General features: G+C 38.2%; 4 protein-coding genes across 5 annotated transcripts in view; all 4 read right to left on the reverse strand.

Moving 5' to 3' along the window:
- Positions 1-441: 441 nt before the first annotated feature.
- c1qtnf9 (C1q and TNF related 9) lies at positions 442-2,970 on the reverse strand. Its single transcript, XM_026937912.3, has 3 exons — positions 2,643-2,970; positions 1,521-1,583; positions 442-1,429 (listed from the first exon to the last, which is right to left on the reverse strand). Exons 1-3 carry the CDS (start codon positions 2,836-2,838, stop codon positions 660-662), a joined length of 1,029 nt encoding a protein of 342 aa, XP_026793713.3. The 5' UTR covers positions 2,839-2,970; the 3' UTR covers positions 442-659.
- A 759-nt stretch (positions 2,971-3,729) lies between these two features.
- On the reverse strand, positions 3,730-7,186 carry tagln3b (transgelin 3b). Its single transcript, XM_026938100.3, has 5 exons — positions 6,889-7,186; positions 5,596-5,838; positions 5,334-5,508; positions 4,666-4,768; positions 3,730-4,583 (listed from the first exon to the last, which is right to left on the reverse strand). Exons 2-5 carry the CDS (start codon positions 5,773-5,775, stop codon positions 4,442-4,444), a joined length of 600 nt encoding a protein of 199 aa, XP_026793901.1. The 5' UTR covers positions 5,776-5,838; positions 6,889-7,186; the 3' UTR covers positions 3,730-4,441.
- A 2,095-nt stretch (positions 7,187-9,281) lies between these two features.
- Positions 9,282-13,497, reverse strand: abhd10b (abhydrolase domain containing 10, depalmitoylase b). Its single transcript, XM_026938101.3, has 5 exons — positions 13,364-13,497; positions 12,357-12,543; positions 11,347-11,458; positions 10,723-10,860; positions 9,282-9,881 (listed from the first exon to the last, which is right to left on the reverse strand). The coding sequence occupies exons 1-5, from the start codon at positions 13,455-13,457 to the stop codon at positions 9,540-9,542; spliced, it is 873 nt and encodes a 290-aa protein (XP_026793902.1). The 5' UTR covers positions 13,458-13,497; the 3' UTR covers positions 9,282-9,539.
- Positions 13,498-14,066: 569 nt separating this feature from the next.
- The window catches only part of LOC113541342 (acyl-coenzyme A thioesterase 9, mitochondrial), a 9,394-nt gene continuing 4,071 nt past the window's right edge, over positions 14,067-19,389 (reverse strand). For both annotated transcript variants that reach the window (XM_026938264.3, XM_026938263.3), the window contains 8 exons: positions 19,043-19,116; positions 18,896-18,963; positions 18,657-18,768; positions 17,110-17,200; positions 16,903-16,988; positions 16,720-16,807; positions 15,747-15,897; positions 14,067-15,117 (listed from right to left, as the gene is read on the reverse strand). In XM_026938264.3, coding sequence (XP_026794065.2) covers positions 15,059-15,117; positions 15,747-15,897; positions 16,720-16,807; positions 16,903-16,988; positions 17,110-17,200; positions 18,657-18,768; positions 18,896-18,963; positions 19,043-19,116 — 729 coding nt within the window. In that variant the 3' untranslated portion in view covers positions 14,067-15,058. The remainder of the gene's footprint in view (positions 15,118-15,746; positions 15,898-16,719; positions 16,808-16,902; positions 16,989-17,109; positions 17,201-18,656; positions 18,769-18,895; positions 18,964-19,042; positions 19,117-19,389) is intronic.

The following is a 19,389-nucleotide window of genomic DNA, read 5'->3' on the forward strand; positions in this document are numbered from 1 at the left end:
TGTGTTTAATATTTGAATGTTTGGCTATACTCACAAAATAATTCTGCACTGCGATCATGAAAGGGTAACTGTTATTTATTTATTTATTCACACTCACAGGAGTCTCTACCAGGTTTACCAACTTTACCGGCTTTAAATGGTAGAAAATTGGGGAGTTAACTAACCCAATCTGGCAACATAAATTAAGAAGGCGGCGCAAAGGGGCCAGTTCAGACAAGAGAGCACTGCGATTGGCTGAGGATTTTGTATTAAATTACTGATAAAGCTTCGTATTTATTTATTTATTTATTTTTATGTTGGATTTTTCTTTCCGTTTATTTTAGCATTTTGCCATAAAACGTGTTTTCTACGGAAGAAAAGAAATAAATAAGAGTGCAATAATTCTAGCTTTTAAAAAATGAAGATAAAATTAAAAAGCACAAAAAACAAGCACTCAGTATATATAATGCAGTCATTCTGTTTATTTTGGTGTTTCAAAAACAAACAAACAAAAATAATAAGGAGAAATCAAAATTTTTTTTTGTATATTAGATTAAATACTTGACCCAGGAACAATCAGGATGACTAAAGGAAGATAAAGCATTGCTTTTGAAGTCCAGTTTCATTTTGGAGAATGAAACTACACATATTTCCTCAGAAATCTCCAGATATTTGGTTTGTCATTCAGCGAAGAGAAGGAACCCAGAAAAGGTTGTGTCATCATCATCGTCTGCGTAGAGCCCATTAAAGAGCTGACCTCCAGGCACCTGAAGCCACACCTTGTCCCCGACCTCCAGATGAAGCACAGTGCCCCCAGCCGCCTGGTCCTCACTGTTCTGGTAGTTGTCCATGGTGTGGATGACGCTTTGGCCGTTCTTCATTAGTGCCACTCGGACGTTTCGAGAGAACACTGTGATGTGGTAGGTGAAATAATAAGCTCCAGTGATGGCACAGGTGAAGCGGCCACTCTCGGCATTGTAGTGATTCTGACGGTTGTAGATGATTTTGTCAAATCGGATAGGTGTATTACTCGCAGGCAGCTTGCTTTGTGCAGTCAGTCCAACAGAAAAGGCACTTTTGGGTATTTCAGGCATGTCTCCTTTAGGTCCTTTTTCTCCTGTATCGCCTTTTGACCCCTTTTCACCACGGTAACCAAGGCTGCCCTTGTGGCCAGGAGGTCCCAGTTCGCCCTTAGGGCCTTGTCTTCCCGGAGGACCAATAGGGCCTGGAGATCCTTTCTCTCCCTGGTACCCAAGGATTCCCTGAGGCCCTAAAGGTCCCTCTGGTCCTACATCTCCTTTGTTACCTTTCGGTCCTGGCATTCCCATCTCTCCCTTTACTCCTTTAAGACCAAGCGGTCCTGAGAAGCCTTGGGGCCCCATTTTTCCTGGTGGACCCCTTTCTCCGCTCTCTCCGCGTCTCCCTTTAAGCCCATCTATACCTGGTGCACCTGCCAAAGACAACAAAACATTTTCCTATACTAAAAAAACACCACAATATTCTTCAGCATTTCCATGACATGCAAGGATGAGAAATTTGACCAGGTTCTCCTTTGTCTCCTTTTGGTCCATCCTTCCCCGCTGCTCCACAGGTCCCAATTTCACCTTTACAGAGAAAAAAAGAGCAAAACCAAACTTCAATCTTGTGCACTATGGTATTTTTGTTAACATTCACAGCTTTATTGAATTCTCGAATCTGATTGGTCAGAAGGTGTTGATTAGTTTTCTCTAACAGCAGCTCTGACAGTAGTGCATCTGTAAATCACATGTTTATATTAACACACTCATTCTAATCCCTTATCGTTTCTATAGTAACAACTTACACAGTGACTTGTGTGTCAGATGCACACACGAACAGATTACAAATCATGCTGTATAATCATTGATGTAGTGAAGGAGATGTTTATTTAACATTTATGGAAGGGGTTTCCAGAGTCAGCGCTTTGTAAGAGTCAGAGTTAAAGCAGTATTTTTACATTTTCTAGCACAGGAATGTTTTCAGGACAGAGGGCTTTCTCAGTAACATGACAAGATGTGTTTTACTTTTGACTTATTAACTTCAGGAGAGGTAAGGGGATGACTGTTTATAGCTGCTATAATATAAGTGATAACAGGAACTGGCTTGTTTTGTGGACATTCCACAACATTAAACAGTGTAGGCACATTCTGTTATAGGAAAATAACACATTTCAGGGTGGGAACAGTAACTCTGCTTCATCATACCACCCTCTCGTTGATTATTTTTCTATAACAGCACACCCCCAAGTCTTTCATTCCTTACTCAAAACATTTCGCTTTATAGACAATATTGTAGTTAATATACATTATATAATTTGGTGTTCTTATATAGTTTGGAGGTACAAGCCTAGTGGATAATAGTGAATATGTAATGGAAGTCTGTGTCCTCAGAGAACATGTCTTACAGGGTAGTTTTTGTCCAAGCTATTCCCAACTATACAAATATTGGTTTTTCTTTTGACAAGTAGGGCAGTTCCTGATTTTACACTTACACATGATAATACTAAGCATACCAGATTGATTTAAAAAAAAAAAAAAAAAAGCCTTTTGACATCTAGTTCAGTGCAGTCACTTTATTTCCTTCCCTATCTGAACTCAATACCTCAGTTCATATGTGACATGATGGTATGATTTAAAAGCTTTCACCTGCATCTCCTTTATCCCCTTTGGCTCCATCTCGACCGTCACGTCCAGGTATTCCGTTGTGTCCCGGGTTGCCCGGTATTCCCGGGTGTCCACACACACAGCCAGGATTCTTTCCAGAAATTTCCTGCTCTGCATGGACCACCACTAGGAGGAGTAGGAAAAAACACCTGGCAAAGGACATGATCTGCACAGCCATGTACGTCCAGTTCAGAATCAAGAGCTTCAGTTTTTTTGGTGTCCTCTTGGGTCTTGGGGCAGAAAGTGTGCTGAATTTGAGAATCTGGTCATGCAGCAGTTATGCAGGTTACTTATTTAAACCACATTTGTTACACATCACCTACTTCGTCCTTTGCATATAAATGATTTAGAGAATGATCAACTAGGAACGCATGAGCCAACTCACCTTCAGCGTAACATATTTTTATTTGAGGTGCTGGCATGGCTAATCTGAAAATGGATTCGGTTTAATTACTCAATTAGATCGTTAGTCATGTTGAGGATAATGTTGTGTAAGTAATGAGGTTGACTTGATCTTTGTGCTGTTCTAACATAGTTGGTGTGGGTGTCATTAAAATGTAGCATTAAGGTGACCATGAAAACCCGGTTTTATGAATCTCATAGCCAGGTCATTAAGCACTGCTGTAAATTCATTGCTTAGGCTAATAAGGGTGGAGACTTTAAATCCATTCATGCATGTTTTAGCCTTTCGAATTTATTTCTGCTTCAGTGGTAAATGCCAATGAATATTAACACAGTGACACCATATATAACATGATGTAATATAATATAATACTGTTCCAATGAATATTAACCTTTTCAGTCTATATGCCACAACAATAAACAGAGTTTCTATCTTTTTATTTTTCTGTTACCCCGTAATTTAAAAAAAGCAGATTTATCTATTGAGTGCTTGGAACCACAAGTTCATAAGTGACATCTGATGTTCGACTTCACAAGGTTGGTTTAGATCATTTCTTCAAAACTGGCTGCAGATAAGAGCTTTTATTTGCTATGTGTACCGTTTTTTTTTTTTAACATCCCTCCTGTGTTCCTGTATATTGTGGAACAGCTAATAAATGGTAGTCCATTAATATAATATCAATTTATTAAACATCTTCACCAAACACCAGCAAAACATTGATGCATAATATGAAACTTGGATATAAACTTATAACACACAATTCCGAAGGGAAAGGCAAACATTTTTTTAAAATATTAAGTACTTTGGGGAGTTTTGGCAATTAAATAAGGAAATAAATACAGATCTGCATTCACATGTGGTACAAGGCTGACAGGAATGTTTGTGTGTAGATTTTTTTTAAATCATTTTGCAACTTTTACCACGGAGGTTGCATCCAAGACCACATAATAATGTACTATGAAATATGCCAAAATGACCAAGTATGTAATACTATTTTGACACATTATTAGTAATGTAGTATGTGTTTTTAGACATAGTTTAATGTTTACAGAGATAACAGCAATGGACATCACACAGATCTTGGTATTTATGTTAAAATGTTTTTGTGATTATGGATACTGATAAATATATATTATAGTAAATAAAAATAAAATGAAACAGTAGTCATGCTAATAAGTTATAATAAGTTATTAATTAATATCATACATGGAATTTCAAGACATTTTAAAAGAACACTGATATTAAAAGTGTTCTACCTCATTTTCACAACCAAAAACGTTAATGAAACTGATGACTGAACCAGATGTTTGTTGCTCCTCTGCAGGGATTAAGGACTTCTGGGTGTCTGATGCAGGTCGTAGGTCATCTCCAGGCTGGGTTACATGATCTGGCGGTGCATGCCGTACCCTGTCATGCCAGCCTGGGACGCTCCGCGGTTGCTGCCCATCTGCAGGCTGATCAGGTTCTGGCCCTGGCGCAGCTGCTCTTCGGAAAATTCCCTCCGGTTACCCTGAGACTTCCTGACATTTGGGATGAAACAGGTGAGCTCAAAGTTCAACCAGACACAGTTTAACACCAGAGTTCTGGAAAGATCACACTCACCTGTGGAACCAGTCCCGGTTGCCACGGTAATGTCCATCATCCTTGGTGAGTGCCACACTGCCCAGAGCCATTAGAGTTCTCTGGACGGCGGCCATGTCCTTTCCTGTAGGCAAGAGATCCAACACACATTGTGGTCATAGATACACTTCTAGAAATAAGTTTTTAATCCCTAAAATCATTTTAATCCTGAAAGGTAGAACTCTACAACAAATGGTTTCCCTGTTAGAGAGGGTTCCATTGAGAACCCCTTTAAGCCACTAAAACACTTATCTGTCCAAAGAACCCTTAACAAACTCTTTTTGTAGATAACAAAAGTCTTACTGCAGTTATCTAGTGGTCAAACAGGTGATGTTGGAGTTCAAGGGATCCAACACACATAGCTACAATTAAAAAACAGTTCAATCTAGAACCCTAGGGTTCCTAAGCTTATTTCTTAACCATTAAAAGGTGAAGAACTGTACAGCAGAGGGTTTTCCTGTTAGAGAGGGTTCCAAATAGAACGCTAAAACCCTTATCTATCCAAAAAAAACAAACAAACAAACTCTTAACGAATGCTTTCTCTAAGCGTGTATTTAAAAAAAAAAAAAAAAAAAAAAAAGCCTTATTGCAGTTGGCTGATGGTCAGATATGTGATATCGGAGTCGCCGTGTCCCCATCCATCACTGTACCTTCCCATAAATCTACAGTCTGAAAGATGTCCGTGGTGATGACTCCGTATGCCTCAGCCGCCTGGAGGAACTGCGAGATCTTCTCCATCTGCTTAAAGGCCATCTGTGTCTCCTGGATCTTTTTAATGGGCTCTTTACCTCGCGGGTACAGACTGTTAATGAGTCTGCAGAGGATCTGCAGCACAGGAAGTGAGAGAGACTTGAAATTCTTTGGCAGTCAGAAGCTAGGTTCAGAGAGAACAGAATCAGTGCAGTAACTCACGGTTCCGTCCATCAGCCACTTTTGGAAGTTCTGCTTTCCTGTTTGGGGTCTTTCCAGATTTCCTCCACACTGTGCAACGATCCAGTCCACCAGCCGAGCCTCCAGATCAGGATCGTACTTCTGTTCGATTTTCTCCTGCACCTCCCGGCTCAGGCCGTAACTGGGGCCTCTGTTTGCCATGATCACTGGCTTTTTGGATAAGTCTCAAAGCGGCCAGGGAAAAAATGTCAGATCTTTCGGTGGCTAAATAACAGAAAAAATCGGACGTAGTTTTCTCACACAGTGAAGTATAGTAACACGGACAATGGACATAAACCTAAACAATTCACTTTGTAAATATCTCTTTAAATATCATTTTCTCCTTTTCTTCTCTCCTTATATCTAGTAGAAAAGGTCAAAATTTCACCATGAAGTGTTTCCCAGGCTGCCACACATACATGTAGACACACACACTTATATCAACAACGGTTTGAAGACACGAACTCATCCCAACAAGTGTTTTAAAGATCAACCATACACGCAATTTGTATTAGCATGCATGAATTTATATACAGGTTAGATGATGTGATGATGTGACAGACAGTTTTACAGCAGCCGGGGTGTGGTCACTCATTTAAACCAGTCTGGGTTGCCAGATTGGGCGTCTTCCTACATTACAAAGCCTTTAGATACTAAATCCATCATTAAACGTGCTTTAGTGGGTAAATTACTTTAACATATTTAACATAACATTCAGAAATGGCATTTTAAATTGCACAATTCAAACTGAAAATTACTCAGTAATTCCTAATTATAAATTAAAACATAAAGCAGTTTTATTTTGTTTTATTTTATATTTTACAGTGTTAAGTTAGTGATATAAAAATAAATAAAAACTCCAGTTAATCATCTCAGAAGGAATGGACAGAGATCTTAATCCTGATTAACTCTCAGCTACTGTATCTGAATTATTGCTTCAAATTCAGCTGGAAATGTAATATTATTAATATCATGCTTAACCTTTCTAGGTGTCAGTGTTTATGTTTTTAGGCTGGAAAGCATCACATCAATCTGGCAACCCTGATTTTAGTTGCCAGTCACTGTTGCACTTTATTTTAGAGCTTACTGTGTTTCTGTATGTAGCAGACAGGCATTGTATTTATCATAACAAATAAAGAAAAAAATATAGAGAGAGAATAAAAATTGGCATTATAAAGCAATAATAAAATAGTAGTTCGAGATTAATAGCAATGCATAATAAGTTTAATGCTAGGTTATTTCATAAATACTCCCGTGATGTTTTGAGAGACTCACCGGAAGAGAAGGATGCTGCTGCTATAATCCTGATGTGCTGCGCGCGCTCTCTGGAGACGCGGAAATGAAGCGTCCATGCAGCTCTGGGTGGGGCGCGCGCGGACACGCCGGCCCGGTGGCACGAGCCCCGTTATATAGGCAAGCGTCACAACAAGGTCTAGAGACACTACTAGCCAATGACAGACGCGACATAAAATACTGAGCCATTTGCATAACACACACACACACACACACACACACACTGACATGCAGTGACCCTGACATCCAGCACGAGACTCCATGCATCACCATGCATTTCATACAGACACGCAGTAAATAATAAATGAAGATGTTAACATTACAGTTAAAACATGTTCAGGCTGCATCCCCTGCATCTCAGTTTGTAGCCTGTGCACTCAGAAAAGGCATCCAGACCTCTTTAAAGTTCACTAACATCAACAGCAGCACAGCCAGGCCCTGGCTCAATTAGATTACACACATTATTGTTATAGATAGCATCTGCAACCTCTGCCCAAAACAGCAACACACTGCCTACATGATGCAATCAGCTCCAGAATTAATGGCACCCTTCAAAAAAACTGTTTTAATCTTTCCTCTAGCAAATCATTCATACAGGGGCTATTTTTAAAAACAAAACTATATGTGGTAAAATGATTGAGGCCCCAAATTCATTCATTCACTGATCTTCAGTAACCTGGTCAGGGCTGCAGTGGATCTGGAGCTTCTTCTGGAACACTGTGCAAGATGGGAGAATTGAATCTTACTGGGAAGCCAGTCCATCGCAGGGCAACCCCAAATTAATATTTAAAATAAAAGTATACAGAATCCCTATATGCTTTAGCTCAAAACAAACCATCACTCATGTTCCTCAGGAGAACATGGAACCCTCTCTAAAAGGAAAACCATCTCTTATAGGGTACTACATAAAACCTTAAAGAGAACCTTAAAGAAACTGAAGAACCTACATACGGTGCTAGATTTAATTTTCCACATTTAAAAAGAAAATTATTTGCAGAAAGAACAATGTGAGCGTTCTAAAAAGTTTGTCAAAATAAATGTTTGATAAAATATTGTGTTAAATAAAACTACATGATTTAGCTTAAAATAAAACAGCACCCATTGCATGTGCTTTTACTCACACACTTTCAGAGGATTAACGGGTTCCTCAAGGGTTCTTAGCTTTCTAAAAGGGCTCTACATGGAACACCTTCTGTTGTAGGGTTCTACACAGAACCTTTAAGAAGTCTCCTAGATCCACAAACTGAAGAGCTCCTTTAGGGTGCCAGCTTTTATTTTAAACATACATTCATTTTCATGAAGGGTGCCAATAGTTCTCGAGTTCTGTATCTAGTAAGAAAACGTAATCACTCAGTTTTCTAAATAAGCATTCATTTTTGTTTTTGTTTTTTTAAAAAAAGATGCTTATAAAAGAAAAGAATAATGTGTTACCTTAGAAAATAACAATATGAGCTTTATAAATAAAATTGGCACAAAAAAAATATTTAGAAAATCTTGTGATTATGTTCATTATTTTATATGAAACTCGAGAATTATTGGCACCCTTCATGAAAACAAACAAAAATTAATATATATTTTTAGAATACGTGGTTCCAATTTTCTTCCTAGAACCACTTTTAGCATGCTTTTAGAAAAAAGGTTAAATATATAACCCTTAAGGATCTCCTCAGGGTCCCAAAATTCACCTTTAGAAAGCTAAAAATCTGTGACTATCCATAAACCCCTCACTGAACATGTTATTGTGTTTGTCTTATTGTCTTGGTTATGTTCCACACTAATTATCCAAAGAACGCTTAACTGCATAAAAAGCAATCATTGGCTTCAGGAAATGAAATTAAAAAAGGAATAAACAGCTTCACTAAATAAATATAATGTCACGTAATATTTGCTTCATATTTGAATATTTGAATTGCGTTAATAAAATGAATTGGTGCTGCGATGCTCAGAGGAAATTTCAGAAATTTTCCTGGCTGCCCTTATGTACGAGTATTTTAATAAAACATTAATTGTAATTGTAATGCGTTACAGCATTACGTCCATTTTAATTTCACTCTGGCTGATTGTGTCTCATCGTGTCTCATCGGTGACTAGCTGAAAGGTCACACTGGTAGTTGGGAAGTGAGATCAAGCGTTGCGGCTGGGCGACCGAGTCACGGGTCACTGCACACACTCTGTCCTAATCGCATGTTAATAAACAACCGAGTAATTCCTGGAGTGGAGCGAGTGGCTCAATACCGACATTATACACACAGGAGAGAGTGCAGATGAAATCCCAAACAAAAGGTCAGCTGTGATGTGTCGGCTAGATAAATCACTGAACAAATCACGATTTGTTGAATCGGATCATTTATAAACAGAGAAGGAAGCTTACAATACAAGATTTAACAAGATTTATTTGGTTAACATGATGTGGTAAAGAAGGCACGGGAGACTGTGGTAATGAAACAGGAGAACAATACTGTCAAAAAGAGCAGCTTTAGTCAGACGTCTAATCTACACTAAAGTGTAAACAGAAATGTTTTTAAAAAAAAACAACACACAAACCATGACCCAGTAAATGAAGGCACTAAGGAAAAAGGTTCTCTCGGTAAGTTCTGGCTGTTTGGCTGTTTGGCTGTTTGTCGTCTTCGCCGTCACGCCATGGTGGTCAGCTTGTCGATGAGGTCATCGATGGTGTACACCATGAGCTTGATGTCATCCTTTTCGGCCATGCGGTGCTGCCCCTGGCGCCGGAGGATGACGTCCACGTCGTTGCTCAGCACGCGGTCCGCAACCTGCATGGAGATGTGCCAGGGCACGTCTTCGTCCTTCAGGCCGTGGATAAGGCGCACGGGGCACGTGATGGGGATGGGGCTCTGCAGCAGGCAGTGATTCTCTGCTTCCTTCAGCAAGTCCATGCTAACAGTGTACACACCTTCCTCGTTGCTTTTGGTCGGGATCGTCCACATGCCCTGGTCTTCAAACTCCTTTCTTGTCTGATGCACAGAGAATGAAACAATTAACACTCAAATGGAAGAGAGTGAATCTGATTTTCTAGTTGCTATTCCTACCCAGTTTTTAAAATCTGTATTTTGTACAAAATTAATGCAATATGCTAACGAGTAAACCAGCTAAGTACAGAGTGGGATATCAGCCAACTTGCCATAAATAAATTTATCCTGCAGCCTGTTTTCATCTGCTGAACAAGGCTTGTCTAACATCACAAACATCAACATAGCAAGTTCTGGAGAAATAACTGTGCATTTTTCTCCATGTTTCTTTCAAAGTCGTATTCGGCATTCAGGCATCAATCCTTTTTTTTTTTTTTTTTTTTTAAAGAGTATTCTCTCCAATCCTGTACATGTATGACAGTATGCCATGATAAGAAATCTTAAATAGCAATAATGTTAATGTTTCTGCTACACTGTTTTATATCACAGCGCTGTCGAATTCTTGATTCTGATTGGTCAGGAAGTGTTGATTAATTTTCTGACAGAATAAAATGTGTTGTTTAACAAATTAAATGTAGAAGTCTGGTGAAGTTTTTCTTAAGGAGACGTTTTCCCAACATTTATGGAAGGAGTCTCCAGTGTCAGTGCTTTGTAACAGTCACCAAGTTTTCCACCAGGGGAAGGTCTTTAGGCTTTTGGTTTCTTGGTAACATCACAAGCTGCGTTTTTTTTGTATTATTAACTTTGAGAGAGATTAAAAAAAAGAGAGGCTGGTGAGGGAACTCACTTCTTTCACCAACGTTCCACAACGTAACCAGAAATATTTCTCTGAATATAGTACAATTTTCTGGTGCTGCGTGTGTCATGTAGCTAAAGTGCTTCTTACCTGCAGAGGAAGTGATTTAAATGCTGTGACAAAATGATCAGCTGCTGTCGAAATGCCCACCAGAGCTTTCGTCTTCTCAGGGCGAGCGATAGCGGCGAGCAGCATCAGCCAGCCGCCCATGCTGGAGCCCACCAGAATCTGCAGAAAAAAATATATATAATATATATAATATATATAAAACTGAGATCATTGCTGAGGGATACTCTGTTTTTTTTTTTTTTTTAAATCCAAATCATTCAAAGCTCCTTTGGAAAATTACTCAATAAGTGAGTGTTGACAGATCGGACAATTTTCTCAGTTATTAAGGTCATTTTTAATCACACTGGCCTGGGAAAAAATTGCCTACTATTAGTTATTTGATAATGTCATTTAATGACCTTTGAAATTGAGTGAAAAATGTTATAAGCGGCAAGACAAATCTCACCACTGATTGGTCATACAATCGTCACTAATAAGCAAACAATGGACTTTATGCACTTTAGTAAAAAGCCCTAACTCAGGTGATGGCCAATACAATAGGAACAGGGCCTGAATTAGTTTAAATCTGTGTGTGAAATCTGGCAACGCTGCCAACAATCCATCTAATTAAATATGATTCACAGGAAAATATCATTAAAATTTCACCTGAGGCCCTTCTGCAACTTCATCCAGCATGAAGAGAACGTCCTTCTTCCAGCTTCCAATCGTTCCCTCTGAGAAAACGCCTTCTGAAGCTCCATGACCAGAATAATCAAACCTACACAAGCACACAAACACATGAATGCCCTGCACCAACATTCATTTATGGGCATGTACAGTCATTATGTAAGGAATATAACACTTGGGGGGCATACTGTTATAGAAAAATAATCAATGACATAGTGGTGTGATGAAGTGGAGTCACTGTTACCAGCCTGAAGTTGATTGCTTTCCTATAACAGCACACCCTGAAGTGTTTTATTCCTCTTATGTGACAGCAATTTGCTGACAATTACAATTTTATTAATTAAAAATGACATGGTATATTTTTTATTGGTTTATAGCTACACTTAAGGATGTGGAACAAGCTCCTGTTCTCACTCACGTTACAGCAGCTATAAACAGTCATTCCCTCACCAGCTTCTCTTTTTTTCCTCTCTAGTCATGTTAATAAGACAAAAAAAAAAAACAACAAAACAAAACACAGCTTGCCAAGTTACAATGAAGCCACAAAGCATAAACGCCTCTGTCCTGAAGATGTGGGAAAGGTACAGCTTTACCTCTGACTGTTATAAAGCCCTGACACTGGAGACTCAACATATACTTCACAGAAAACTTCACCATATCAACGATTGCACATGTTTTTTAGTCTGTTATTAGTCATCATAGTTATGATACAAGTCCCTGTGAATGAGTTGTTACTATAGAAACTATAATGTATTAGAACCAGTGCATTAATATAAACCTGTGATTTGTAGCTGTGCTACTGTTAGAGCTGCTGTTATAAATTCTGACCAATCACAACCCAGAACTGAACAGTGTTGTGGCATACTGTGTCTTAATAAACTACATTTACAATCCATAGGAGTTACATAACACAATATATAGTTTTGTCCAATTTATAATGAAGGAATAAGTGAGTTTGAGAATGAGGTTGGTGATTAAAGTGTGTTTACCTCAGACACGAATGACCTAAAGACCTGCAGAATTCCTCTAGAGCTTCTGCTTTTGGACCATTCATGTTAGAGCCAAAGCCGGGCAGGAACATGACGCCGGGACTCTTCCCTTTCACTTTGCGATAGGCCAGCTTCGGGAGGTCCGGCCGGGAAATGTACTGTACCGTACTGGACTTCTGTCTGACTCCTGTGTTTATACAGAAGACACACCTTTAAACAATGCTACAACATTTCTTAAAAAACTAAACACCATCGTCTTATACCAGGTGTGTCAAACTTGCATCCTGGAAGCGCAGTGCTTACTTTAATCCAGCATCCAGTAAATTTAGGTGGAAAAAATACTAAAGTTAGCAGGGCTGTAAATACCTACAGCTCACAAATGAACAAGGTAGGAGTTAAACACTAACACTACAGGTGTGAATTACACCAGTCTGAAACACTGGATGGTTATCAGCTCAGATTTATGTTCATGTAGAGTGGATGTAAAATGACTGACAGGAGGTGCACTAAAAACGCCAACACTAATTCCGGACCGGAAGCCAGTTTTCCAAACAGGCTTTCTCAGCGACCTAATCCACTTTTGCTAAGGCCAGGGCTTAAAGCACTGTGTTTTTATCATGTTCTACATATCTTCCAGGGACAAGTAAGGAATAAAAAAAATCAACTATTGCCCCTTTAATAAAAAGTACAAGTACAAGTTAATAAAGTGACATGAGTGTTACATAAGTTTCATAAATACCTGATCACAATTTACACACACAGAACAAATCTATTAAATAAACAATGACATATTTAGCACTCAAACTAGACGCATTTTTAGTTTCTAGCTAATAAATCCTTCCAGAAAACACAGAACCAAAGACATGCAGATTTCCTACAGGACTAAAATGTCTGCAGGGCTTTTTCCACGCCACGCCCCCTTCTTTCCCCTGCTCTCTGAGAGCGCTGTTCATTCATTTCCCCTCATTTCTGTACAAACAGCCGACAGTGAACTCGATTTTACTGACCCTGGAAACACTGGGGTGAAAGAAGCCGCACTGCTCCATGAGCCAAAGCCTGAACAGCTCGTCTTCGGCAGTGTGTTAACACCACAGCTGCCATACTGCGCCTCGCACCGCCCTCTGCGGAAATATCGCGAGATTTCATGGGTTGCCATGTATAGGGAAATCGCGTTCTGTCAGGTTGCCTGTCAAGTAGATTTATCGCAAGAAAAACTTACATGGTTATTTTTGGGTATTGCTTCATCACATTTATTACAGTATACATATTAATAGTATACTCTTTGTTTGACCTTTTAATTTTTATTACTTATTTGATTTTATTAATTTTTATGAATCGTCAAACTCCAGATGCTTCGTACAAATAGGAGACAATGTTTAATTCATCTCCAGTTTCTTTAACCTGGGATGATTAAGGAATAAAACACTCTGTGTCATGCTGTAATGGGAAAACAACCAGGCGTTAATAAAATAAAAATTATAACATTTTAGAATGAAGAAATAATTACAAACCTGTGATTTACTTATGGAGCTGCTGTTATAAAAATGAAACGGATCTGAGAATTCAACAGTGCTGTGGTATAATAATAATAATAATAATAATAATAATAATAATAGCTATAAAATACAGCACAAAAATTTTGTGCAATGTTTTGACTCAAAAACTCCAACAAAAATATCTCCTTTATGAACTTAATAAGCACATTAAAAATATCTTTGATTAGACTTTATTAAAAGGCTGCTTAACATAAAAACATGAACATTTGAGAAATACACAACAAATACTTGTGTTATAGCAAAAAAAAAAAAAAAAAAAAAACCTGATATACATTGAGAATGTTTGTTCGACTTAATAGAGCTGATGTATACATGATGTGCACATGCTAAGAACGTGAAACTTTCAGTTTATTGTGTTTACACCCTTCCAGGCCAAAGTAACATTATTCTCAGAATGGTGAATAAGTGCACTTGAAGTTTTGTTCTTTACTGGTATCACTGATTAAGATCCTCATAACACAACGTGTTCAAAACTCGTATTGCTTCCTCGCTTCGTCCCTTCTGTCAACTGCTAGCTATCATAGTCCTTGCAGTAATTCCAGGTTGCTAAGCATTTGTGCTGTAATATACAGACAAGGCAACAACCACATAACACAGCTTTCATGAATTGGAAAAGGAGTGAGATTAGAAATTTGGAGAAAAATACTATGGAGCTGAAAGGTGCAAATAATTTTACTGTTTAAACAGTAACAAGGACTCCAGCAAATCCTTTCTGCTAAATCTTCCAGCAGTGTAGTGGACGAAGACTTTGCTAGATACTTTGGTTACAGAAAACACTCAGCAGCATATCCATATGGTGATATAAAATACAAAATGTCTCCTAATGACTTAATAAAACATGCAATACACACAGTAAATAGTCTAATACACTTAACATCTGCTTTTGTTGTGAGAGCCTGTGCGTAAATGTACAAGTGTAAAAAATGTCGAGTATGTTCAATGTTACTACGAGTATAAATATTTTCATTTGAATATTTTGAAACTATATTTATAAATGAACAAAGTATACACATACATAAAAAACAGAACGTATCCAACATAAAATCCGCTCTGAAAAAGAGCAGGTACATTCCTTTTGTTTTTGGCTGCATTGCATTACACTGCAAGAAATCTTCTTTTATGGACAGAACATATGCAGAATGTTGTTCACTGGCTCTTCATCGCCTCCTCAAAGTGTCTTTTCCCATCCAGGTAGAGCATGGACTCTAGAGGAGACGAATACAGATATAAAACATCATTTCGAGCTGTGTGTTAATCCATATTATCAACATTATCATCATAGAAGTACTCAGAAACTCACAGATTCATATTATAGAAGGAACTCCTATCTTAATGCATAAATATCTCATTTTACAGCATCTTATCTCAAATTAGGACATCGTAAACTAGTAATCAATTGTCATATCTGTCATTTGTGCTCATGTGAGGGAAAAAATAACAGCGTACACGACGTACACACTGTAGCCATAACAATGCTCTTATCAATCCTAGCTATTATCAGCTAACTAGACTAAATCTAGAGAATTTGAGTTGCTGTGTGACTTTTACAGTTAAAGTGGGACGTCACATTACGTATTGATGACTGTTCCAAAAAACAGACATTATTTTTAGTTATATTGCAACCATTATTGGCAATTAAATAATTTCAATTCAACATGTCGTAAATCTCCATATGCACTCACTAACGAGACTAATTTTTCACCGGTGCTCTGTCTGACATGTCAGAAGAAATGATCCCATTTAATCAATTCACCTTGAATTATTACTACAGTAATAGTAATAATTACTGTAATTATTGTAAAGCAGTGAAAAAAAAAAAGACATGATGCCTAACCTCCATAACTCTGCGGTACCACAGCTGGAATGGGATTCTCCACTTGGAAGGTGAAGTGAAAGACGTTGGTAGTGTTGTGCTGCCGGGTCAAAGGGTCGAGCACCTCGGTGTGAACTCTGACCTGAACGTGGTGTCCTTCAGTGTAACACACCTGACAAAAAACCCACCAGCGTCACACATTAGCGGTCTAATATTCAGTTAATAACGCAACTGATCTCTCACCTACTTTTAGAGCAAACCAATTAACAGCAATACAAATGAAATTTCTATCCAATCTAACATGGTGTTTAATCTGCGTTATACCACAGCACGGTTGAATTCTTGACTCTGATTGGTCAGAAGGTGTTGAGTAATCTTCTGTAACAGCAGCTCGAACAGTAATTCTGGCAGCAAGTCGCAGGTTTATATTTATGCATTCGTTCTAACACGTTATCGTTTCTGTAGTAACAGTTCAGTCACAAGGACTAATAATGAATTGACTAAAAAAATGTGTTGTTCCTTAACAAAGAAAACTGTAATCGCTGATATGGTGAAATCTTTTAAGGAGATGTTTATTTGACATTTTTGGAAGGAGTCTCCAGTGTCAGTGCTTTGTAACAGCCAGTAAGTTTTATGCCATGGGCTGTTGTAGTTTCTCAGTAGCTGTATAATTTTTGTTTTATTGAATTAAAGAGACAGAAAATAGAGACGCTGTTGAGGGAACGACTGTTTATAACTGCTATAATGAAAGTGATAAGATCGAACTTGTTTCACGGAAGGTGTTCACAGAGTTCCACGATATTAAATCTAACTATAAACTATTAGCGTTGGTGAACTGCTGTGGTATAAGAGGAATAAAACACTTGGGGACATGCTGTTAATGGAAAATAATCAAGTTTGAGGTGGTGACAGTAACTCTGCTTAATCAAACCACCCTATCGTTGATTTTTTCCTACAACAGCATGACATGGACTGTTTTATTTTCTTCTTCTACCTGTGAGGACAACAGCAGCAGGGAGCCGATCTCCACCGGCTTGCGGAACACGATGTCATCCACCGCAACCAGAATGGGCCTACAACCTCTGCGACAAATACAGCAATACAAACGTATCAGTAAACACAACATTGATCACTGAGTAAATGTGTGTGAAAATATCAGTAGAGAGCTGAATCCTACGCAAATGCACAGGCATTGGCCCAGCCCAGCTCATACGCCTTCCTCATCAGGAAACCACCAAATATCCGATTGAAGATGTTCCTTTCCTGGATTGTAGACACACACACACACACACACACACACACACACACACACAAAACACACTAAAACCTTCATCACAATGTTAAAGTGGTGCATTTTCATTTGCATCCGTGGGTTCTGGCTGACCTGCGGATGGCAGATCTCCAAGCCTTTCAGCTTAGCGTCCTCCATCCACACAGAGTTGGGGGGAAGGATTCGACTCCGGAAGCTAACAGTTCTACACAGGAGAGAAAAACATTCACAATCTCATTATAAGGGTTTAAGCTATTTATAAGGGAATTGTTTCAGCATGATTGCGTCTGATTCTGAATGCCGCTTGTGGCAAAGAACGTGCTGCATTCTTGGCCAGGGCTCACTTTATGTGAAAAAAAAAAAAAATCATTAATTAACAAAGGCATGGCTCAGGCATAATATAAAAGTAATAACTGAGGCTCCGGTTTCCTGCCTGTGCTTTTCACAGCATCATTCTTTACACATCCGCTGATAACAATAGATCCTATAGATATAATAGATATAATAGAAGTGACGTTCAAATAAAGATTTCTGAAACGGAAATTGAAGTGACAATGTTTTTATACAAGCACACATTAAATACAGGATAAAGTCTTATTTAGAGTGGATTAGTTTTACTGGCAGTTCTGGGACTTCAGCTCTGTGCAAATCTGTCATGTCAGTAATTTTTACAGACTGCATTGAAAGATTACACCGTCTTTTACAGTCTATAACAGAACAAAGAACCCCAGATGTGTTATTATCTTGCAGAGAAAAAAGGTTTCACTTTTCTTCAGCATAAAGACACTCCAGGAAGTGCTGCTCTTTTTTATCATCTCTTTTTTTTTTTTTTTTTACTGAAATCAAGTGTTGAATAAGTTTAAAGTACAGAAAAATTTAAAAATAGAGGCGATGTTTCAGAGAAGCCCTCACGAGCCGTACAACACACGCTTAAAATAAAGGTCAAAACAATCCGCTTGTATTAAAGTCCCGTGCAATTCGATCATAATTACGCCAGAAGTCTTCCGTTAATCATTATTTAACACAAACATGTGCAAAAAATACTTCAATCACTGCTATTACTTAATGATTTCATTCTTCAATCTAAAGTTAAGTACAGAAATTACAATATTACATTAACAAAAGCAAATAGTAAGAAAGACTGACATTAAATCTGACCTACAGTTAGCTTCAGAATTATTGGCACCCTTACTAAAGCCAGGTTTAAAAAAAAAAAAAAAAAAAAAAGTTTAAAATGCCTTTGTGGTATCTTACACTGAAAACATGAGAGAAAGATTTAAAAGATTTAATTAAAAAATTTAAAGTATGTTTATTCTAAGAAAATAAAAACTTTAAAAAAAAAAAAAAAGGAGTGCCATGGAGTTTGAATGATCTGAGAAAAAAAAGATCATGATTTCGGCATCGTTATGTGGAGCTGATGTGTTCAATCACATGTGCATGAGTAAATATGATTTGTGATTAATTTGTGATTAAAAAAGCGGGGAGTAAGAAGAATTTAGCATTTTTATGCGCATGAAAAGTTTATTTACTAATTCTTAGGAACTTCTAAGAAATAACAGTATGTCCAGTATTTAGGATTATAAGTGAGATTAATGGTTACTTGCTTTTCGCTGTCTCATTGTGTGTGTGTGTGTGTGTGTGTGTTTGTGCATAAATCGTACTTCGCGTCGAGTGTGTTGAGGAACAGGCTGTGCACAAGCGTCCTCTCTTCCGCTGTAGGAGCCACCTTGAGTAAAGAGGCTGTGCTCAACTCCACACGCCTCTTCTTGTTAACTGAAAAGAGGATTATATTCATTCTGAGTGTATTTCATTCAGAACAGGGAGCACAGGCGTACTTAAAAATGACAAACACATATTCACACACATATATAATATAACATTACACAGATTAGACCCTTACTCTCTCCTTGTTGGAAAATCTTCTCCTCCTCCGGGTTCTCCAGCTTCAGTGGGTTTACAAACGCTGCCCTATAGCAGTTTACATTATTAATCAACTGTACATGCTAACTGTTGTATTAGATTTAGAAATCATTGCTTGATGTTATACCTTTTATTTTCTGGATCTCGAGCGACCATCACAAACGTAGCATCTAACACTGGAGTGTAAGCACCATCGTGGAACTGTGGAAACATGGAGGAATAAGGCTGCTTTTGGCACATGTGGCACACATACTCATAACGCTATGCTACACAATGCTCATACCGCTCCTAGCTAGTATTGATTATCTAACTAGCCTATATTGTGCTTTAGATTAGCTGTATTATTACTGTTAATGCAGATATAATAAAGATTGGTGTTGGTAATGTTTGCTGCAGCTTGGGAGGTAGAAATTCAAGAGAATTGAAGCTGCTTGTGTGATTGTATGCAGCTACAGTTAAAGTGGGACGTCACAC

This window comes from Pangasianodon hypophthalmus, chromosome 22, assembly GCF_027358585.1.
Source record: "Pangasianodon hypophthalmus isolate fPanHyp1 chromosome 22, fPanHyp1.pri, whole genome shotgun sequence".
In the NCBI taxonomy this organism is placed as follows: Eukaryota; Metazoa; Chordata; class Actinopteri; order Siluriformes; family Pangasiidae; genus Pangasianodon; species Pangasianodon hypophthalmus.

Coding starts and splice junctions, on each gene's coding strand:
- c1qtnf9 (XM_026937912.3), bottom strand. CDS start 2,838: ATGGCTGTGCAGATCATGTCCTTTGCCAGGTGTTTTTTCCTACTCCTC. Junction 1,584..2,642: donor AGGGGATAAAGGAGATGCAG/GTGAAAGCTTTT, acceptor TTCTCTGTAAAG/GTGAAATTGGGACCTGTGGA. Junction 1,430..1,520: donor AGGAGACAAAGGAGAACCTG/GTCAAATTTCTC, acceptor TGTCTTTGGCAG/GTGCACCAGGTATAGATGGG.
- tagln3b (XM_026938100.3), bottom strand. CDS start 5,775: ATGGCAAACAGAGGCCCCAGTTACGGCCTGAGCCGGGAGGTGCAGGAG. Junction 5,509..5,595: donor AGTGGCTGATGGACGGAACC/GTGAGTTACTGC, acceptor CCTGTGCTGCAG/ATCCTCTGCAGACTCATTAA. Junction 4,769..5,333: donor GACTGTAGATTTATGGGAAG/GTACAGTGATGG, acceptor TCTTGCCTACAG/GAAAGGACATGGCCGCCGTC.
- abhd10b (XM_026938101.3), bottom strand. CDS start 13,457: ATGGCAGCTGTGGTGTTAACACACTGCCGAAGACGAGCTGTTCAGGCT. Junction 10,861..11,346: donor AAGTTGCAGAAGGGCCTCAG/GTGAAATTTTAA, acceptor TTTTTTCTGCAG/ATTCTGGTGGGCTCCAGCAT. Junction 9,882..10,722: donor TTAAATCACTTCCTCTGCAG/GTAAGAAGCACT, acceptor TCTGTGCATCAG/ACAAGAAAGGAGTTTGAAGA.